We start from the raw sequence: 24653 nt of genomic DNA on the forward strand, positions 1-24653 counted from the left end.
ATTATGCTAACAAACTTTGTAAATAAATCAATTATTTTATAATAAAAGCAAATGAAGTATAAAAATATAAAATAAAAGAAAAAAATATTTTGGCTTTTTTGTTTAAATGACATATGAGGGTCCTTCAATCAAACGGACAAATAAATGACAGTAGCAGAGAAACTACTTAGTAGAATAAAATGAGACTATCTTGATGTTCAACATGCCAACCCATCACAGAAAATAACATATATTTGAAATGAATTTCAATTATTATAACCTCTTTTGTTTATTTCAATATGTCGATTCCACCTGAAATGTGTAGTTTTAAAAGTAAAATGAATAGTTTAAATCGGGTAAAGCATTTGCTACATATTTTCATTGTAGCAGAAAACTATAGATTTGATTATGTTGCAAAATCATATTACTTATTCACTAGCACAGATGCACAAAAATTTGGAAAATGTCTAATGCAAGTATCAGCGCTGTCCATTACATTATCCATGGTAAGCTCAATTGTGTTAACGATGGGTTCCAAGACAGTCAACTCAAAATCACCAAGACACCTGAATTCACATTTTTACAGAAATAACAGTTTTTAGCAAAAAGTAATGCTTTTTAAAATCGCAGAATAACCCATGATGAAATTTGAATACATAATTTTGAACCTGTTCCAAAAGTATGGAACAGAAACATCCGAGTTCAACCATCATAAAAAGATTAAAAACCTATGTGTCAGTCAGTAAAGTGATGCTAAGTATTTTGAGACTATAAAGGTCCAATTTATTGAGATTATTTATAAGGAGAATATACAATCAACAGCGAATACTAGTGTCATAAAAAATAACCGTAATAAGGAGGAAATATCCTGGTTATTTTTCAAAAGGTGTAATTCTTCTGCAAGATAACAACAACCTCTCTCAACTGCTCAAAAGATACAGGAAGTTACTCAAAAGTGGTTTTGGGAAGTGTTTTCCAGATTCATCTTGCAGCCCCAATCTTGCATCATGAGTTTTTTTTAGTCCCCTCGAAGAATTTTTTAGTAGCACCACATTCAGCAACAATGAGCACAACAGGAATGGCTCAGACAACAAGGTGAACACAATTCTTTAGTGCAGGAGTAAGAAAACTCCCAAAAGATAGGGCAAGAGCCTAAATCAAGCCAGGATTATGTTGAAGAGAATAGCATTGGTTTCATTATCACTAAATAAATAAATATTTCTCTAGTCATTTGTCTGTTTAATTATTTAACAACCTCATAAGTTCAACCAACCAGCCAAAAAAAATCAAAAAAATTTCAACGCACTAAAAATTATGAACTCCATTTAATCAGAAATTATTAATATAAATGCATTTAATGGACTAAACTGAACAGTTAGAACGTGTTAAAAGTTCATTCCAAAAGGTCACCATATAAAAATATTATTATCATATTTCAGATTTTACAGACCACTCCACAATATCTCCTGCTATCACTGTGTGTGCTATAAAAAATGTCCAGTGACATCCTATGACACTGAATCAAACAAAAATAAATTACAAAAATGCACAAAAATAAAAAATAAATTAAATTTACTTTCTTTTTCCGCTTGTAATCGTTTAGCCTTTTCATTAGCCAATTCTGATTTCTCAGTAATCGCATGATCAATCTGATAGTTCATAACCTTTGAAAAGCTTTGAACAATGTCATCTGTAAAAATCAAACAAGGAAATTCATTTCAAAATTATATAATATTTATTATAAATTCTTTTATAATTAAATGTCCTGATACTAAAACTAACAAACAGTAAGAGCTATTTGCCATCGCCATGGCACAAGTGGTAGCATCTCGGCCTTTCATCTGGAGGTCCGGGTTCAAATCCAAGTCAGGCACGGCGTTTTCACATACGCTACAAATCATTCATTTCATCCTCTGAAGCAATACCTAACAGTGGTCCGGAAGTTAAACAAAAATAAAAAGAAAAAAGAAGTAAGAACTGTCAAATAGATGAAAAAGTGTTACATTTATATTCAATATTTTTTATATTATTAAAAAAATACATGTAAATTAAAATCACAAAAAGCCACCAAAAAATTACTTATTTATTTAAATCTCAACAACAAGTTGACACCCAACAACAATTACTGATGGATCATAATGAATTTTGTAGCACGAAAAAATGACATGCCTAACTGGAACTTAAACCTTGAACCTCCAGATGAAAAACAGATCGTACCACACTGCCACAGAGATTACTGATATTTATTATAATATTGAAAATTCTTTTTAACATTATAATTAAATAAAAATAAGGAGGTAAAAATATTATAACAAAAAATTTTGTTTTCATTAACTGCAATGGAAAATTATGACAAGTTTTTTTCACAAAATATAATTAATTTTTATCACAATAACATTAATTCTACACAGTTATTCATGCCTTTTAGTTTGCACTATTTAAAAATGTATTCACCCAGTATCCTTACATAATGTACGAGAGATTATATTTAAAGTAAAGACTGTCTCATTGTAAAAAAATTTATTCTGAAAACTTCATAAATATTTTTTTAAATTTTTCTTAAATTACATACCTAATACTACTTCACTATATAATCGCCACATGAATTAAGACATTTATCATAGCAATATACTAGCTGCTATATACCCTCGACATATTTTCTGCCGCCAGTCCATTTGGCCATTGATTAACAGCATTTTTAAGTTCATCGTCACCTGTGAATCGCTTACTGCTCAAAAATTTTTTTCAATCTCCCAAACAAATGGTAATCAGAATGGGCTAAGTCCTGACTATATGGTGGGTGATTGTAAATTTCCCCAATTCAAGCATTCTCAGTAAATTTCGTGTCAGACCAGCAAAATGTGAGGTGCATTATCGTACAACAGGACGATGCCTTTGGTCAGCCGCTTATGCCGCAGATTTTGAATTGCATGCCGTAACGTATGTCAAGTTTCGCAATAGGCTTCTGGATTTGTAGTCATTCCACATGGAATGAAATCAATCAGTAGTATGCCAAACCGGTCCAAAAAGACTGTGGCAATCAGTTAGCATCCAAATGGCTGTAGCTTGACCTTTGTTGATCTGGTTGGTGATTGAGGATGATGCCATTCGCCTACTGCTGTTTTCTCTCTGCCATGTAATACGAATCCATGTTTCATCGCCCGTAACAATTTACTTAATGAACTCATCACCTTTTTCTGTGTAGCGCATCAAAATTCCAAAGCAGATTCCCTTCGGATTTTTAAATTTATTATAAAGCGTTGAATGACGATCTTTTCTGATTTCATCATCGACAAGTTTCAACAAGTCCTTTGCGATTATCGAGGGCCTCCTCTAATGTTCTTCATCATGCACATTAATTCTGTTATTTCTAAACCCTTCCCACCATTTTCAAACATTTCTTTCATTCATTACATTATCACCGTACACATCAACCAACTGCCTATGAATTTCTGCTGGCTTAATGTTTTCATGTTTAAAAAACATATGACCATGTATTTCACAGTCGGCAGCCACATTGATTTTCCTATTCATTTTATAATGTAATAACTCACATGTAATCAAAGATACCACAACACGACAACTTACAGACAACAATGCAGTGTATATATTACTAGGATGGCCATGAATGACACACATTCATCAACCTTAAGAAAAGAAATTTCCCAGTGGTCTTTACTTTAGAAATATCCCTCGTACATAGTTACATTAATTATGTGAGGAGAATAAAATCTTCTGCTGATGTACTGATGTACATGAGTGCTATTGTTCTGGGTCATTTCCTGATCAAGCTTGACAAAGTTCTCAAACTACAAAATATTCATTTCCCATCAAAGAAAGAAGCCTGTAATTGTTACTTTATTACCTGTACATGACTTATCTAGTTGTTGTTACTAGAATAAATAAATAAACAGCAGACCTGATTTTACCCAATATACACTTCAGTTTAGTTTGGCTTTTCTGGTAATATTTGGATAAGAAACAAACTTCATTCCACAGGCAGGAAAAAATAGCTCCACAAGCACTACAGATTTGCTACCACACTAAGCCCAAATAAAGAAGCAGTCGTCCTTCCAGCAACTGGTGATAACATGTAATCACAGATGGAACCAAGGCGGTAACTGAATCAACTCCCATGGCACTCAATCGAGGAAGAAGAAATAAAGGATAATAATAGGGTTTTACCTTTGATCGGAGTAATTTTCCTTCTTGAAATGAGCCAAAATAGCAAAAAGTATTTATCTAGTTTTCAAATAAAATGTCAACATAGATTATCTGAAAAACCTAACATTTTATTTATTTATTTTAATTTATGTAGGTTATATAGTAACAGCACAGTGACATAATGTCAACAGTATTCTGCAGAGATACCAAGGCATCTGTTCACAGTCTGGTATGTAAGTGTAAATGTACCAGTAAATGTGTACTCTTGAACAGACTCAGGCCGACCACTCCTTGAGACATGTGGTTAATTGAACCCAACCACCAAATAACATCGGTATCCACAGTCTAGTACTCAAATCCATATAAAAGCAACTGCCTTTACAAGGACTCATACCTTCCACCCTTACTCATTCATGGCAGTGTTTAACCAATGAACCATACGATTTATCTAATAAAATTTTATCTCAATTGAAATTATCTCAATCAAATTTTCAATTAATAGCTAGAGATGGTTCACCCCATTTTGATCTGAGGAAATACTATGTCTCTGACAATTTTCCAGAATGAAAAATCACTAAAGTAGTGATCATTCAATTGATCCTTAGAGCCCTATCCATTTGCAAAACACTGAATAAGGTAACCTCTAATTTGAAGAGCATGTAGTGAAGAGGTGCTCCATCTTGATTCCAAACATAGAGATCAATATCAAAATGAATGTGAATTCTTCTTCATGGATCCAAACATTATCTGTAATATTTTTTCTACCAACATTAAAAACTAATTTTTGTTTTGTGTCCTTAAAGACCATTATTCCAATCATCATCGTGTAGTGTTCTGCCATGAAGAACCTTACACTACTGTCTCCATCCACTTCTGTCCTGAGCTTCTTCCTTTATTTCCTCATAGTTTCTAATATTCCCCTCAGCAGTTTTCTTTTTCTTTTGTGTACTTCCTGCATAAATTTACTTTCTTTTTTAACTCTTTCCACATGTCTGTCACAGCAGTGCCAACTAAATATTGAATTGAGCTTCATGTCGGATGAGACCCATGCAAACTCTGCCATTCATGTAACTTGTGTGTCAGGACTACCGCTATAATATTTCTTATAATGTAAGCTTCTGCGATGGTATTCAGTAACTAACTATTGTTCGTTTTTTGTTCACGTAGTTTCTCATCTTCTTTTTTCCTTACTGAAGTTCTCAACGTCATATAACAACAAATATGGAGAATGTCAAGAGACAATCCACATTACATTCTATAATACAGATTTTATACAAAAGTGAGATAGTAATAACTATGAACCTCAGGAAAATGAAGACAGTGATGAAAACAATGGAACTGATGGTAAATAATCAGTAAGTGACAAAGATTGATAAGTAACCCTCTTCTACTAACGAATGAAGTAAATGTGGTCACCAATCTGACTGTAAAACACAACCTTACTACTGGAAATGGATTACTCAAGTTACCTTATTCTCCAAATCAGGTAATAATGTTATGTTATGTTATTTTTCATTCCAGAACTCATGCATGAATTCACAAAAAATATGAATGAATATGCCAAGTAACAAATAAGAAAAAATACTGCGTTGAAAAGAGGCATCGGGTAGATGTGACAAAAGAAGAAATTATGGCATTTTTGATACTAAATATGGGTAAGAATCCAAAATATAAATTCAGGACTGTTTCACTAAAGAATAGACACAATAAAGCTGCTTTTACAAAGATGTATTCAACAAAGAAAGATTTTTGGAAATTCTTTGAATGTTCCATGTTGGACCATTAGTCAGGACATGTGTCCCAAAAGTAAACACTAGGGATGCAGCAATGAAAAATATGGTGGACTATTTTGAAAGGAAATTTAAAGAATACTATATTTCTTGGAAGAACATTTATATTGAAACAAATTTACAATTAGTTTCAAAGGAAGCGTGATATAAAATATTTTAATCCTAAGAAACCAACCAAAGTGGGACTTGAAAGTGTTTGCTACAGTGTACCTATAGCAAAAATGTATCTGTACATTTACAGATTATATACAGAAGGTGATCTGAGTACAGAGTTGCTGAATATTGGGTATCATGCGACTGGTACAATCTAACAGATTGAAAATGGTTGACACAGTTACAAAGAAGAAATTGAAAATAAAAAAGCATGAAACTTCACATATAGAAAGCATGACAAAATGCTGGTACTAGCGTGAAAGGACAAGCAAAATGTAATAATGCCAAGCACTTTGCACAATAATAGTATGCAAAATATGATAAGGAAGGGGAAACAAAATTTAGAACAATTCAGGAACCCTGTAGTTATCTGTGAACAAAATAAACATATGGGTGGGACTGATTTGTTGGATCAGTACATCTCATTGTACAACTTTGTCAGGAAGTGAAAAAAATGGAGGAGTAAAATGGTTTTTCTGGTTGCTGGAGGTAGCAGTGGTAAACAGTTTCATTCTGTATAACCTGAATGCTGTGGCAAATAAGCAACTTAAGTTGAACCAAAAGAAATACAAAAGACTGGAGCTTATGAAAGCAACCGGGAGGATAGGAGAGAGGAGACCATCTACTACATGTGACAAAGAACGACTAAATAACAAACTACACTTCATCTACTCCAATGAGAAGAGTAATAGAAGGGACTGTGCTGTATGCAATAACAGAAAAGTGAAGGAGGAAGAAGGGAAAGAATGTTTTATGGCAAGACAGGAAGCCAGGACTACATCCAGGAGGGTGTTTGGAGAAATACCACACCGTGATGAAATACAAGAAAAACACTAAAATGGACTCAGAACAATCATCCGTAAGCTAAACTAACATATCAATGTTTTCATTTGTCAGTGTTTAGTTACTATAAAACAAAATTTAAAACATGTGTTCAGTTATTATGTTTGACAGTAAAATACAAGTGCATACAGTAGAAAGGGAAAACAGTTAATCTTGTTCATTACATCCTCATTCCTCACTTTATCCATCTTACTTTTTCCATATTCACATCTCAAAAGTCTCAATCTAGTCCCTCTATCTCTTCCTTACCATCCATTCTTCTCTTCCATCCAACACAATACTCAGCATACATAACATTTGGTTAACCTCTTCCTTAACTCCAAACTTTTTATTTTTAGTAAAATATTATTAATTCATCTCACAATTCCAACAACCAGGTTAACATTTTTCCCTGCGATAACCATCTGACGTCTGTATGGAAAAGATGAGTTTTTTTTTGGCCATTTCATCGCATAGTTTAGCAGTCTATTCTGTAATGATCTACTTTTAATAAAATTAACCATTTTTAAAACTTTACTTTAATTTGTTTGAGATTTTCTGGCATATTTTTTGTGACAAAAGCATATCTGTGAAAGAAGCAATGCATCCACTCCACCCTTGGTATAAGACGATCTTTTAATTTTTCAGAAATCCAATGTCTTTTCCTGTTATAGCCTTTGCACCATCATTAAATACAGCAAAACATTTTATTCAATCTATGTTACATTTTTTAATAGCTTCATAAAAAAAAAAAATAACATCAAAAAGACATTTTCCTGTCTGTTGCATGACCAGGTAGGTACTGATTTGCAAAAAAACATATTTTCTTTGATCTGAAAGCAAACAATGCACTGTGGCTTTCCATCCAATGCGGTAAAAACCATAATTTAAATAACTGTCCTTGTACAATCTTGTCTTTTTAGCAATCGATTCACTGGATGTAGATGGCTCATTTTTTTTCACAAATTTATCCAATTTGCATAAGAATTTAATTTAACAAAAAAAAAGGTTACACCATTTGACCGGACACTAAAAAACCAAAACCTCAATTATTATTTTCTATAAAACCATGCTTTTAAAAACTTAAAGGCACCAGACGTACGCTTCACATTCGAAATTGAACTGACATTCCGCAATCCATTTACACTGCTAAGAGCTCGACATGTTCAAACTCATCATATAAATGCTTGAACATGACGATCTTACAGTGAATATTATGCAAGGAGCATGTACACATCAAGTTGAAACCTGTAAATTGCTCAAGTCTGTATACTTACACATGCATGTTCATATCCACTGCTATCAACACAGCTAAAACGTTTTAACTAGGTTTCATTGGAATGAGGTTAGGGTCATGAAATAAATATTCATTACACATATATTTTTTTTTTACTTTTTGCAGGTTGTGGAATTAAAAAGACTGAAAATCACTGATCAAAATTAAAAAAAACATGTATGTTTCTGTGAAAGTATGTACATAAGTATGTCGCACTGCTTTTGGTGTTATATCTCAGGACTGACCAAACTGATTTTTTTTTATCTTTAGCTCAAATATCTCTCTATATATGAGCATGATCACATTAATTTTTTTTTTCATAATTTGTTAAGGGGATGGGGGATATTGCGAAAAAACTATTTCAATTTTCTTCAGAGGCATTTTAGGGAAAATTTTATTACAGTGAATTGTCTACAACTGCCTACAATGCATATATGAACAAAAAAAAAGAAAAGATTTATTCAAAAAATCAACCCCTATCGCTTAAAATTATGTTTTTTGTTCTTTTGCTATATCTCCCTTCAGTTTAAATCACTTTAAAAAATTTGCTTAAAGTTTGTATTTCATAAATAAAGCATCAAGGAATATCTACAATTTTTTTTTAAATTATACACCTCAGAACAAAAATGCAGAAAAGATTCTTTGAAAATTTTATTTTTCTTATTTGTCTTTACTGAAGGAACTTTTTTGACTTTTTAATTTTGGAAAAACTTTACTTAAGCAAATTTGTTAAGCTTAACCTAAACATGAATATTTTTTTTTCATTACTTAAAGAGCTATTAAAATTAAAGTAGCTTTGGTGTACCTACATTATATTCTGGACCCAAATCAGAAGCATAAAATTAATACTTCATTTTTTCAATATTTTGAAACAATTTTCCTTTAATTTTTTTTTTTAAGTAAAAGTCAGACCCTTAATAATCTTTAAATTGCAACAACTTTCCAGCAAAGCTGAATTTTACAGCAAAAAACCTATGAAAGGTATTGTATACCTTGGCTGATATAGCCAAGAAAATCTTGCAATATTTTACATGCTTATTTCTCAGTTTCTTTTTTGGTTATATTTTGGAATATGTTTTTATGTATGAGAGCCATTTGGAAAGTTCTTAAACTATCAAAGAAAACAGAAGATTTTTCACAAATTTTTTCCAATGTAATCACCTTTTAATTCAATACCTTTAGACAGACTTTCCAATTTTTTAATACTCTCAGCACAATGCAATTTGCCTAACTCTGTAAAATAAACATTTGTCTTAACTTCGAGCTTTTCATTTGAAGTGAATCTTCATCTAGTAAGCCGTTTCTTCAGATTTGGGAAAAGGAACTAATCACTGGGAGCTAAATCCGGTGAATAAGGCTTACTAGAAAGTAAGCACACGTGAAAGCACTTCAATGCATAAGTCATTAAGTTTTGGAGTAAAATCCTGAGATAAGTGTGCACCCACATTATTCTGCAATAGAACACTTTCCTTTGGTTAAATTGTGGAAATTTAACCTGAATAGCACCTTCAATTGGTTCAGTAGTCAAGCATAATACTCACTCTCTTTGGTGCATTTTCATTTGTTCCCATCTACTGTTTGGTCTGTAACGTATAATGCTAAATCCATGTTTCATCTACCACTATAAAATTCAAGAAAAGTTAGGAAAATCCTGTTAGGATTGAAAAAGTATAGGGAAATCTAAACTATCTTGAAGTATTTAGTATGAGAATGAAAATATTTAGTCAAATGAGTTTTTGGTCGACTGTTAAACAAATATGGCACCCACCAAGCACAAATCTTTTTCACTTGAAAAAAATATCATGCAAAATATAGTGGACACTGTCTATTGAGATGTTTGCGATGTCAGCAACCTTGCATACCTTCAGTCTTAAATTAATGTACGATAATGTTTAAATTCAGCAGTCCACTTTTTTACAAACAAAGATCGTTTAAAGTGGAACCTAACTCCTTTTGTATGTTGTCAGGGGTTAAAACTTTTACACAAGTACTTCAAAAGAGCTCAAATTTCAATTTTATCCATTTTTCAGAAAATATCAAAAGTTATTTGTTTTACTCAATTCCCCTAAACAAGCAACTAATTGCATGCATCTGAAACATCACAGCACATCATCTAAAGAATCATACTTCACAAATATCATAGTTGTTTGATCATATTTGCACTACCTGTCAGGCCAAGAACTTTCTGAATGACTCTGATGATTTTATAACTTTTTTAATAACTGCGATTACTACACATTACCATAAAAGTACTCTTTATATAATTACAATACAAAAAACATACATAAATCCATTGTAGTTATCATAATTATTACTGCTTATTAGAACCAAATATATATATATATATATATATATATATATATATATATATATATATACACACACACACATATATATATATACAGATAGAGACCCAATTATACAACAACTAAAATAAAATAATTGTTCTGCCTATTGTTACAAAGTTTAAATTTCAAATAAATAATTTAAATGCTTTATCTATTACATTACATTACTTCTAATATAGGGCAAAAATTAAATCAAAAAATGAGAAAAAATCATAAAAAAACAAATTTGATTTTCAACACCATTGTGAGAGAGAATTTTTAACTAATTAACTTACAACAATTAGCAGTAGCAGCTGCAGAAACAGTCTGACTTTGTAGATGATTTATAATCATTTCATTAACAAGTTTTTTAACCATTTCTTCTTGAGTTTCTGTAAATAAATTAATACAAAAATAATATATTTAATTCAAGTCATGAAATACATTTTATCTTAAAGATATACATTTAATCCCGAACCTAAAAGTCTAAATCTATTTACTTTTATAACCATACAAATTGTCTGTGTTAAATGCATGCATGATAAACAATAGAGCAACATGGTTTTTTTACATTTTTACAAGATTTGTTCAAAAAAGTGTCTCACCATACTTTTTTTAAAACATCCTCAATTGCAAAAGAAAAAACTGAACAGGGCAGAGCAACAGTATCTAGTGTTGCCCATGAGTCATTATGTATGCACTCACTGTCTTTGTCACATATTAATTTGTTAAATAATTGCAGATCATAATAAATAACATTACTGTATCAAGTTTTGATAAAAACATTTTTTAATCACCAAAGCGAAACAATTTGTATTTACAAATTCTAAAAAAGATTATTTTTTTTATTTATTATAAGCTTAAGTTGTTACACACATGGTGATTAAGGAGGAAAGGGAAATAATTTGGAACCGATTCTAGAGCCTGAAATAAGGAAAAAAGTTCAAACAAACATACATCTGAAAACATTTTTTATCGAGTTATGACTAGTGAAAAATTTCACCTGGATTGAACATGGGCTCATGACAGAGCATCTCCATACGCCCTTTTCAATTTTGAAAATGTTTCTCACCGAGTTTAACACAAAACTTGATTATATATAATAAAACAATGAAAGATGATAATACATGATAAAACAATGGAAGAAATGTTCCATAGCAATTTATGTGAACGAAGAGTCATAAGGCAGTGAAGGTACAGTGCCAAAAGAACTCACTAAAATTTGTCAATTTAGTGATGAAATCAACAGTTTATTTTTTTGTCTTAATTCAGATGTTACTAGTGTTTGTAAATATCATGAAAATAAGTTTTTGTAAAAATTCAGTCATCTTTATGTACAGTTCTGTTATGACCCTTTGAGAACTCATAAAAAAAAAAATTAAGAAAAACTTAATAGTGTTAACTGTTTCAACAGTATTTTTTCTTAGCAGAAAAAAGAACTATATGAATTCGAAGACCAATCAGTAATACATCACAATACTGGACAATTGGATACTGCTTGTAGCATTTTGGGTGTATCACCTCCATCAAAATTGAAAAAAATTATGCACGGATCAAAGACCATCAGTATTAAAATTTAAAGTAAATAAGGTATCTGAAAAATTAAAAAAGAATCTTGATTTTTGTTTTGACTCAAAAGTTTCTGAAAATGAAAATCTTTAAGAAGCTTTATCTTCTTCACATGAAAAGAATTTTCAACTAATCTTCAACTAAAAGAAAAATGTGTTCTTGCTTCCAAAGAAGATAAGATTAAAATTATTAATTTACCTTCCCTATCTTGGACTACATCTAAAATAATATCAGAGTTTAATGTGTCTGAGTGTTTGGTTAGACTTACTAGAGAATTAGTTAATGAGCAAGACATTCTTACGGAGTTAGGTAAAAGACATGAAACAGGAATTAGTAATGACACAATTAAAAAAGTTGTGTTATTTTATAATGACAATAATAGCAGGCTGTGTCCTGGTAAAAAGGATTGTGTTAGCACACGTGTTGGTATCAAATGCATAAGCATTGTTCTGATAAAATTAAATGAACTGTATATCCTCTTTAAAAGTGAAAACCCTGAGGAAAAAATTGGAAGATCAAAGTTCTGCGAAATCCATCCAAAATGGTGTATCTTGGCTGGTCCATCCAGGACTCATACAGTTTGTGTCTGCCGCCACCACCAGAACATCAAACCCATAATTGATGATTCCAAACTTAATGTTGATTATAAGGACTTACTAGACATCTCTGTTTTTGACAAGGATAACTACAGCTGTGCACCAAATATCCAGGTAAGCAGGCAGTGTTTGACATTCTCAACTTTTCTAAAGATTATGATTTGTTGCCAGATACAATAATGTACAAACAGTGGGTAACAGCTGATAGGGCAGAGATAATTACTGTTCTTAAGACCAAAGATGAGTTTTTCGAATCAGCAAAGAAGACAAGAAACCCTCTTGGAGCACTTACTTATCGAGTCAAAATGGTATCGCTTTTAACAGGTTTTTCATGATTTTTGAGAGGTTATAAATTTTTTATTTGTACAATACAGAAGAAACCTTTTTATTTGCCATAGGCATCCACAAAAACCCTGTAAGTTGTGTAAATTTGAGATTTTTATCACCAAGCCCATCAGAACTATTTGAAGCCGTTTGAATTTTTTTTTAAAAATTAGTTTTCAAAAATTCATAAAAATTAACGGTAAGTATATCACCATTAATATTATTTATGGTAATACTAATATATAATTACAAATAAAAAAATAATTCAAACTGTGTATGCCATCCCTGCCTCTTGAAAAAGATTACCAAAAGTGAAATTTCACTGTTTTTCATGTTCAACTTTATTGGTAATTTTCTCATATGAAAAAGAAAGATAGGTAAATAAACAACTGGACCAATCTTTACTATGAGAAAATATAAATAAATTGCTTTTTGTTTCATCCTTTCAAGACCAATAGTTTTTAGTTATGATTTTTTCCGTAAACCCTTATCACTCACAGGGTTTACTCCGTAAACCCTTTCCAATCACAAAAAAAGATGTGCGCACCATAACAAAAATGGCTCTCACAGGTAAACTGCTTAAATAAAAAATTTAAAAAAAAAAGTTTTAAAATCTTGAGACATGTAGGAATTGGTCAAGCAACCAGGTTTGGTTATGTTTTTTTTGGACACTTCAAATGGATTGACACCTGTACAAAGTCAAAGAGTTGGCACCACTGGTGTGTATCAAGGGGATTTTCTGTTAGTAGCAACTTTTGGAAGAACGTACACAAAGTTTCAACCTGATTAATTTCTCTGTGTTTAATGTCAATTTTAATAGAGAAAGTCTAGCAATTTCTAAAAAATGGATAAAAGAAAGTTTTACATGTTGATTAAACATTATTTTATGAAGGGTAAATTGGATCAGAAGACTAAAGAAAAATTGTATAAAGATTATGGTGAATCTGCACTTTCAATTAGAGCAGTTTATAAGTGGTTTCAAAATTTTCAAAGCGGTCATATGAGCACAAGTGATGCTGAACATTTTGGATGTCCTGTTGAAGTCACTACTTCAGAAATGATTGATAAAATTCATGATATGGTTTGAATGATAGAAGATGAAGGTGCATGAAACTGCTAGTGCTACAAGCATCTCAACTGAATAGTTCCATAATATTTTGCATCAACACTTGAACAAGAAAAAGCTATCCACAAGATGAGTACTGTGATTGCTCACAGTTGTCAAAAAATGAAATCGAGTGAGGTATTCCATGAGCAGTTTGCAGCTGTTTCAGCGAAATACACAGGATTTAAGTGTCACTTTATCACAGTGAGATGTAACATGAATACGCCACTACATGCCTGAGACCAAGGAACAATCAAAATATGGATTGCCAGCAGGAAGTCTGTACCAAAGAAAGTGAAAGCTGTTCCTTTCGCTGGGAAGATTATGGTGACTGTCATTTGGGATCTACTAGGAATAATCCTCATCGACTATTTAGAAAAAGGTTCAACGACTACATATAAATACTATGCATTGTTATTAGACCACTTGAAAAACAAGCTACAAGAAAACAGCCATTATCAGTCTACAAAGGTCTTTTTCCATCAAAATAACGGACCTTTCACTCCTCTGCAGTTGGGACTGCAAGATTGATAGAGTTAGGGTTTAAACTCATTCTGCATGCCCTTATTCTCCAGATCTGACTCCACTGCACTAGTACTTGTTAACCCAAAAAAGAAAAAAATGGCTGGCTAAAAGATGTTATTTTAACGAGGAGGCTGATTGCAGGAATAAATGCCTAATTTACAGAGTTGGAACAATCTTATTAGCTCAGAAAATCCACATAAATTGAATAAATTTACCAAAGTGAAGATTTGCATAATCAAATTTTTGAGCTATTTTTTTCCATGAGCAGACTGTTACAGTAACGTACTCTGTAATGTTAGAGAACTCTGTTTCTCTAGATTAGAAATATGGCAGACATAAATTTTTAACAGTACAGAGCTCCTCCACATCATGCAGAAATTTGCGGACTGCACTCAACAAGAGGTACTCAGAAGGAAGAGAAGCTTCCATCACTTGGCTATCGCGATCTGATGCTGACAGATTTCTTCTTATGGGACTTTATAAAATACCATGAAAAAATCCAATCCAGTCACTTGACCACTTGTACCGAAGAATAACAGCAGCTGTGCAAGCAATTCCTGCAGAAATGATTGCCGGGGTCTGGAATGAGGTGGATTATCGATTTGTTGTCAGTGGAACTGTAAATGAAGCTCATATTAAGTTACTATGGGGTAAAAAAAAATTTAGATTTTTTTTTACCCCGTACACTTTTTAGCACTTTTTTTTAGCACGTACACTTGTAATTCTATATGTAATAAAGTAAATTTAATTTAAAACTGCAAAGATTTTTTTTGACACCTGTAAGTAAAATACAATAATCAAATGTGAAGATGATCTAAGAATTGAAATGAGCCTATTAAATGTGATCTTTATTCAATTATTGTATTAGGTCTCTTACTTGCAAACACTGATAATAAAGCTTCAGCATTTTAAATAGGTATAAATCTAGACGATACATGAACGAGTATTTTTAATTAAATTTAATAGTCGTTGGAAAATCATGAACATTACATACAAATTTGTAACATACACACACATGTATAGGAAAAAATAAATACATAAAACAACCTAAAAACCACCTCTATTAATAATAATAAATAAATAAGAAAATTTAACATATCAGCACCTACTTACGTTATATAAAACGCAGTTAAGGCAAAAAAATAATAAACATATAAATCAGATTAATACTATTTAATAAAAACTCATCCTTATAAAAATGCAAATGCATAAAATTCATAAAAATTTGGCATCTTTATAAAAAAAAACCCATTAATACACATTTATTCTTTAGCTTCTACTTCTGCTAAAAAAAAAATATATATATATAATGTTAACACTAATATAACAACAAAAAAAAAATTGTTTTACCATGTTGATTTTTGTTAGCATCAGCGACAGTCAGAAGTAATTTCAATAAATCTTCAGCCATTTTATATGTATACTCAAATTTATATTACATATGATCTAAAAGAAAAAACAATTATTTAAAGAAAACAAACTTCTAAAAATCTATAAAATGAAAATAAAGATATAGCAAAAATGCCAAAACTGCAAAATACACAAAATATTAGAGATACAATTTCAAACATTAGTTTACAAAATTATATTCTGAAAACTAAAAAAGAAAATTATCATATAGTAAATTTCCAAAATTACTATATTTAATTGATTTTCTTATTTAAGCAAAAATAATACCTATTAGTAATTTTAACAAGAAATAAAATATTTAAGAAGATAGAAATAATAATTTACTTCTTACCATTATCATAAGTTATACAATGCATTACATTTGTTAAAAAAGCAATAAAAGTATACTTACATAAGAAAAATAAATAAAATAAAACATAAGAACAAGAATGTAATAATAAAACACATTTTTTACAAAATAAAGTAAACTGTATGTACATAATACAAATTATAAATAAATGTTCACAAACTATAATTCTTACCCCCAAAATACTAATAGTAAGAATAAATGGTAAATAGGTAACCCAAATGACAGGCTAGATTAGGATTTAGCAGCAAAGAAGTCAACTATGTTAAAAATTAGAACACATAAGAGAGAAAAAATAATATCATTGTTTGGTCATCTAAAAATATGTTAAAGTAAAAAAATTCACAAAATTGAATACAAAGGAATTAAAAAAAAACCCATCAAGAACAACAAATAATTATGTATTTATTAACTTTTAGCCCATCAAAGACACAAAATTAAAGATTAATGATATAAAATTAACCCAAAAATTAACTAAAAAAAACTCAGTAATATCATGGACTGAAAAAAAACTTTTGTAGATTTATTACTAAAACCACTCAAAAGTTTTGAATTTTTGCATCTTAAGAAAACTAATATATAAAAATATATAATAGAATATAAAAAATGTTTGCAACTTTAGGAATAACAAGGCTAAATTTAATATTAATATTATAAGCTGTTACTCTTAAGGGACAAATCATTAATACAGTAATAAAAAATAGAAATGGCCTTTAATAAAATGAACAAGCTAGAAAAAATGCATGTTTTGAAATATATTACTTTGATTATACGCTTCTGAATTGTGAATGTATAGCCGACTATACTATATGCCCACAATTGGGTATGCAATGCCAAAGGATAAGTGAGATTTTATCAAAGTTAATTATAAAGCATCTTATTATTAAACATTTTACTATACTTATAAAACATCTACAGTACATAGGTTACGTATAATATAAAACTTTCTAAGAAAATTGTAAAGATTAGTTAGTATTAACATGTTTTGGACTGTAGATAGTTATATATTTTAACTTTCTTTTATAAAAAAAATCCTCAGTTTCATACTTATTTTATAAATAATTAATTTTATGATCTCAGAAATAGTACTATATCTGCTTTCCGGCACAAGAGAATTGGTCAGCGACATGATAACTTGATATCAATGATAACATGATAACTTGTTCTGAATATTATGTCTTCAAGAAACATTTGAAATTGTGGCTTGGAGATGAGAACATGTTCTCAACTCATAAACAAAAATATTTGGGAAGTTAATTGATTACTACCTAATGTTTTTTTACTCTGTTTCTTTTGCTTGGTTTCTTAAATATATTAGTTTACTTAGGTTGAATTGTAGTTTTAAATTACTTTATTGCTTAAATATGTAATATACTTTATAACAAACGTTACTTATAATTTCTTTTTTTTTTAAATATATATTACTTTATACATTATACGATTTATGTCTTGATTATTATTCCTTAGTTATATAATGATAGTTCGTATTTGATTCATGTTTGAATAATATATTTTAATATGTTTGTCATTTGGTTTAACTATATTCACTTTTACAGTTTTCTAAATTTTTTTAATTAAAACAGAATTTGTTTTTTTTCCTAATTTGCATACAGGAAATGGCCCACACACAAGTTTTCACGTAGGTGAGCTTTGTAACTTTTCTTGTTCTTGTTTGTATTTTATTATTAGTGTTTTAGGTTAATTAATTAAATTGTACCAATATTTTGTTTTTGTTTATGTTAACTTATCTATAGATAGGAATATTAAGAGTTGTAATTAAAATAAATTAAAAAAAAAAAAAAATTTATCAAGTTCTTGCCAATTCAGAACTACATCCAAATACACCCCTATATATTTAAAAAAAGTCACTTCTCAATTTTCATACAGGAACACAAGTCAGGCACCCTATCACAATCAGTATTATGAAAAATTAATGGATCATCCCCAAAAAGTTGTTTCTCCAAACTAAAAAACATATATTTAGTTTTGAAACTTTAGTTTTTTTTAATATTTTAGTCGGTAAGGATTAAATGTTTAATCCTTAGTTGCACAACTAAGCAAAAGATTAAACAGTGTTTAACCCTTACCAACCTGACAAGCACTGTTCCATATTACTTTCAGTGGACTGCACATTCTCAGTAATACAAAAGAAAATCATATCACATCAAACGCACTGACTTTATTGTACAATTTTGCATTACATGACCACTATTAATATAAATAAGGAACAAAATAAGAACAGAATCTTGAGGAACTCAAAAATTTTATTGTAAATATTGATCTTAGATTGGTACCCACTCTTGACAAACTGAATCCTACAACTGTGACAACTTTGGAAAAGCCTGCAACAAACAGTATCTCTTACATCCACAAACCAAAGAACCCAATGTCTTAAAAAAAGGTCAGAAAACAACAGATGCAAAGTAAGCACAACCTAAAGCATTATAACTCTTCCTTCCTAGATTTCAATAGTGGGTGATTTGTGGTTAGATCCTCCTGAAAAATAACTGATTCTTCCTAAATAAGATAAAATTATATTTGTTCAAAAAAGGCATCAGATTTAGTTTTAATATATTTTTCAAGTATTTTTTGAAAATGTCGTTAGCAAAATCTTTTTCTATAATTCCCCAGATCCTTCCAAGCTTCCATCTTAAATAATGGTATCACTATAGCATGCTTAAGGCAGAATAGAAATTCCCTTGATGACAAGGCAAAGGGTTGAAAAGATATTCCAGGAGGTGAATGTTTGATGATACACTTTTAACCATGAAAGAATTAACACCATCCTAACAATGAATTTTCCATATTTTAAATTACTAATTAAATAAGTATTATCAATAATGACATCAAAGTGGTACTAAATCATGATCAAACTTTTAATTTAGGAGTATTATTGTATAACTATGATAATTTGAAACAAATACATAACTTGTCTAGTAGCAAAACCAGAAAAAAATCATTATTTTACCATTGGTTAGCCTCAAAGTGGGGAAAAAACGTACTTGTATACTACTAAAAAAATGTTACTAAATATTAGTTTACCAAAAAAAAATGGGTTAATTTAACCAAGTTATTAAATAAAAGTAACAATATACTTAAATATAAACTGCAAAGATGGCTATTAATAAATAAATAGAATAATACAAGAAAAGGTTTTTTTTTATATTTGTAACAAATAATAAGTATTTTTATTAGGTTAAGTTGGAGTTATATGGACATCTGATATGAACTGAATTACAAATAATTTTTTTAGGGTAAAATCTTTATTATTTTATTTATTTTTTTTTTTAACTCTATATCCAGGTTCAGTTTTTAATAAACTTCCAAGTTCCACTGTAGTTTATGTATGTGTAATATAAGATAAAGGTACTTACGTAAATAAAGGTATCTTTACGGTTACATAAAGGTACTTATGTATTACCCTGTCTACCAATAAATTGCAAACTTTTGGGTTATTGTTAACATCATCCAATATAACCATTATATTACCATTTATATTTATTTACTTTATAAATATAATTTAACCAAACTTAACCTATGCTTGCTAACCTTGACTAATTAAGATACTAATGTTTTGAGTATTTAAATAATAAATTCAGTAATTATTGCAATTATTTATTATTTAAATAATCAAAACATTACTGTTAATTAGTCGAGGTTAGCGAATGAAGCAAGCGTAGGTTAAGTTTGATTAGATTATATTTATAATTTATATCTATAATTATAAGCAATAATGCTTATATTTTTAAGTATGTAAAATATGTTAATGATCCCACAACTTTTAAGTATTTTCAAAGTTTGATCATTATGGTTATGGTCAGGCTAATATGAAAGCACAACTTTTAAGTATTTTCAAAGTTTGATCATTATGGTTATGGTCAGGCTAATATGAAAGTAAGTAATATAAGTGTGTATTGAGATTATTGTAATTATGCATGTGTAATAGAAGATAGTTGTAAGCCTTTACTGGAATATTGTAATAATACCTGGTAAATAAATAAGGTACTTATGTATTAACACCACCGCAGCTACAGCTTTATTTAAAAACAAAGTAGTCAATCAGATTTCGATGGAAAATGAACAGTCTCTTTATTAATTTTAATAAATGGTTATTTATATTTATTTATTTTATAAATATAATTTAACCAAACCTAACCTAAGCTCGCTTCGCTCGCTAACCTTGACTAATTAACACCGTAATTTTTTGAGTATTTATTTAATAAATTCAGTAATTATTGCAATTATTTATTATTTAAATAATCAAAACACTCCTGTTAATTAGTCAAGGTTAGCGAGCGAAGCGAGCATAGGTTAAATTTGGTTATATATTTATAAAATAAATAAATATAAATAACCATTTATTAAAATTAATAAAGAGACTGTTTTGAATTTATGTTAAACTCTATATCGGGCCATTTTCCACCGAAATCCGATTGACTACCTTGTTTTTAAATAAAGCTGTAGCTGCGGTGGCGTTAATACGTAAGTACCATAAATAAATGTCCCATATACAGAAATATTTGAGCCAATTTGAAAAAAATTGGTTCAGTTAATCCTGAGACATAAGGCCCAAAACAGTACACACATACCTACTAACATACATAATGTTTTGTCTTTTTTATCTAAATGAACTAGTTAGATCATCATAAAATGTAAATATTTTCAACAAACCCGATACCTTATTTATGACATGATCACCATACTTTCCCCTTTAGTATAGCTATTCTAGTTCTATTCAATGGAAAGTAAATTTACAATTACTTCATTTTTTATAATTAAAATGGTGAATTACGATGCCTGAAGCAAGGAATGGCTGAATTGTTTTTAGAAACTACTGAATCCTTGATTTTTTTTATTTACCATTTGAAAATCTTCTCAAAAATTTAATTAAAATAAAATCAAAATCTCTTTTTTACATGGGCCAATATTACTCTATTAAAAAGAATATAGATAATACTAATAAAAAAAAATTATTTTTAATTTTCTCTACCATCACATATTTGATTTACTATTATTTTAAATTATTTAAATACATTTTAAACACTTCTATCTTTTTATAAAATTGTTAATGATGTTACTATAATGTTTCCCTTCACCTGTCAGGCAAAAGCATGGGCACTTTTTTTTATTATCCTTAGAGTAGCACTTCTAGCAACAGATGGGTTAGTGTGGCAACCAGAATCTTCACAAGGTGGGTGGGTGTCTTCCCTTGTGGAGGTCAAGATGCTCAACCTTGATGTAAAATAAAAGTTAATTACACACTGATCGACTGATCTAAGGAATAAAATAATTTTCATGTATGTTAAGGTATGGATTTGTATGATCTAGCAATAGGTGACACTTTGTGTCATTTTATTTTGAAGGAATTGTTAATGATTCCTTCAAAAAAAGTATGGTCCTATTGAATGGGTTTCAGATATCACTGCTCTCATTATTACATGAGGGGTTAGTTTGCAACTTCATCATAAAAGTGGTGATCAGTAAACCAAAATTACACGTTCCGAGATCTGTTACTCAGGTAAACAGCAAACTTATCAGAGAAGAAAAATTGGTTTCCATGAAATGAGGAAAACGCATTAGAGGAGGTTTGCAACAAGTTTCCCTTAGTCATGACCCAATAAGACAGCTCATTAACATGAGCAACTAAACTGTTTAAACCCAAGATTTTTTTCATTATTTTCTGAAATGTTAAACAGGGAGTATTTAACTATGAACACCTTTTATTGGTCAACTTAAGAAGCAGCAATCAAAACAGGTTTCCTCAACAATATCAGGGCCATTCAATTGACTGGAATGAAGTTCAGATCATTTCAAATCAAGGGCTGACCAGTAATTATATATAATTATGTATTCACCTCTGATTCTGATGAAATTTGGAATATACCTAATTTATGACCTAAGTTACTTGTTCCAACTGAAATTATTCACTGGAAATGTCTTTCAACTTACAAGGGATTACCACAAAATATTTTATAATTCACCACCGTACAAGGGTAATAAATACATTATCTTTGAACTAAATAATTGACTACTATACACAATTATGGATTCAACCTAATAAACAGCCAATTTAATATTTAAGGTTTATTAGACAAGTTAGAGAGTGTTAGGTTATGTTTGGTAGGCTGTTGGATCAACCCACCGGGTTGGTATAGTGGTAAATATGTCTTCGCAAATCAGCTGATTTGGAAGTCGAGAGTTCCAAATCGCTTTCATATGGATTTGAATATTAGATCGTGGGTACCGGTGTTCTTTGTTGGTTGGGTTTCAATTAACCACACATCTCAGAGTCGACCTGAAACTGTACAAGACTACACTCATACATATCATCCTCATTCATCCACTTTAAGTAATATCTGATGCTAATTCCCAGAGGCTAAACAGGAAAAAAAGGAAGGCTATGTTGGATCATAAAAGGTTCAAAACAAATCATTAGTCACCTAACCTAACCTAAATCTAACTTAAAGCAATTAAATTTCATTTAGACAAAGTTATTTACACTGTAAATAATGTATGCAGTAGATTTACCAGAGCCCCACACCTTAAGCTTAACCTAACTTAATTTAGTCTTTTGTTAATCTGATCTCATTCTTAACTTAATTTCACTGAAAACAAATTAATTAGTCTGAAAATAATGTACATTACACATCATGAAATCTTTGGTAAGGATACTTTGCAACTTACGTGGAATGTTAACTAGCGTGAAAAGCATTTCCTATGAATAATTTCAACTGCAATGAATAACTTAGGCCCTAAATAAGGTATATTCTAAGTTCAATAAAGATCAGAGGTGAGTCTATAATTGTACATAATTACTTTTTTCTCAACTTTTATTGTGTTATTACTGATGGAACTTCCTTATCAAAATGTTGAATGAATCTGTCTTATGTTTTCATAATCCTCATTTGCATCTGTTACTCATACAGCCACGCACCAGTAAGTCTTTCTTAAATTGAATACTCACTTGAGTCTACCATTTAACTTAATATTGAAAAAATCAAGATTCTTACAAAACACATGAAAATAAAATCAATTTCACACAAACTTGGCATTTTGTGTGTAGGTGAAAGCAGCTGATTAACCTTTATGATCAACTTCTATCGACACAAATATTTTTGGGTCGATCATAACGACCTAAAATATTTGACTGCAGCACTTATTGAATTACTGGAATGAATCTTTTAATGTGTTACAGCTAATTATAATTCAAAATCAAAATACAATAAATTTGGTACAAATAATCACCACACAATTAAACAAAAGAATCATTACAGTTTCAAAAATTTAGTTTTAAAAAGTAGGAAATCTACTTTACCAAACTTCACAGTCCAGTACATTAGAAAAAATTAACAGAAAATTACCCTTTCATCAAAAAAATAAAAAGGCCTAACTAAGCCTATTCACGGCCATCTTGTTACACTCAACATGTAAATGAATTACTCATTTGAGAAAAATAAATAAGTAATTAAATCATAAAGCCCAAATAATCGTATTTAAATGAGATTTCTTAGAGGGCATAGTTAAAAACGCAAATTTTTAAAAGATTCAACATTTGAAGTTTTATAAAAAATTATTTTAATTACAAATGAACTCGGCTAAAATTAATTGAAAATACGAACTTCAATACAAAAAGAATTCATATTTCAAATATTTTTGATCATCGAAATATTTTTACTGGTTAAACATTCATGTAAATTTTCAATTAAAAAATGAGGGTTATATATAAATTATTAACATGCTAAAGTAGGAGTAAAATAAATGTTATAGTTTCTCTTGTATACAGATTTTTATGTCTGATATAAAACAAATCTTAAAGATCACATAATCAATTAATTTACATGCCGATTCTCTTAAAATGACCATATAATAAAAATACATTATTTATGTATTATAACCAAAATATCAATACTGGAAATGATAAGATGTTTATTATGCAACAGATTTTTTTTATATAAGCAACAGAATTTTGATTGGCTTGAACCTTCTACAATTACATGAAGATATTCTGACACGTTAAAATTAAATACGTAATAGATTTAATTGAGGAATTAATATCCGTCAAAACTACGCAATAAATTAAAGTAATATTAAAATACTAACCCTAACTAGACAAATTGTAAGCAATGCTGGATAGACCACCACAATGCTAAATTTGCGTTACTGATTTGTAACTTGTTTCAAACACAAATGACAATAACACGTAAACGCTATCTTAACCTTAGAGGTTAACACGTACGTAAGCATCAGTTGATACGAACAGAAGTAGG

General features: G+C 29.9%; 1 protein-coding gene across 8 annotated transcripts in view; it reads right to left on the reverse strand.

Moving 5' to 3' along the window:
* The window catches only part of LOC142332080 (uncharacterized), a 127466-nt gene extending 102813 nt beyond the window's left edge, over nucleotides 1–24653 (reverse strand). For 3 of the 8 annotated variants that reach the window (XM_075378276.1, XM_075378277.1, XM_075378273.1), the window contains exons 1-4: nucleotides 24487–24653; nucleotides 15981–16076; nucleotides 10808–10903; nucleotides 1556–1669 (exon numbers count right to left, since the gene is read on the reverse strand). In XM_075378276.1, coding sequence (XP_075234391.1) covers nucleotides 1556–1669; nucleotides 10808–10903; nucleotides 15981–16041 — 271 coding nt within the window. In that variant the 5' untranslated portion in view covers nucleotides 16042–16076; nucleotides 24487–24653. Of the gene's footprint in view, nucleotides 1–1555; nucleotides 1670–10807; nucleotides 10904–15980; nucleotides 16077–21482; nucleotides 21619–24486 lie in introns of all 8 variants that reach the window. The other 5 variants (XM_075378274.1, XM_075378270.1, XM_075378279.1 and 2 more) reach the window with 3 other exon arrangements.

This window comes from Lycorma delicatula, chromosome 11 (assembly GCF_047948215.1).
Source record: "Lycorma delicatula isolate Av1 chromosome 11, ASM4794821v1, whole genome shotgun sequence".
In the NCBI taxonomy this organism is placed as follows: domain Eukaryota; kingdom Metazoa; phylum Arthropoda; class Insecta; order Hemiptera; family Fulgoridae; genus Lycorma; species Lycorma delicatula.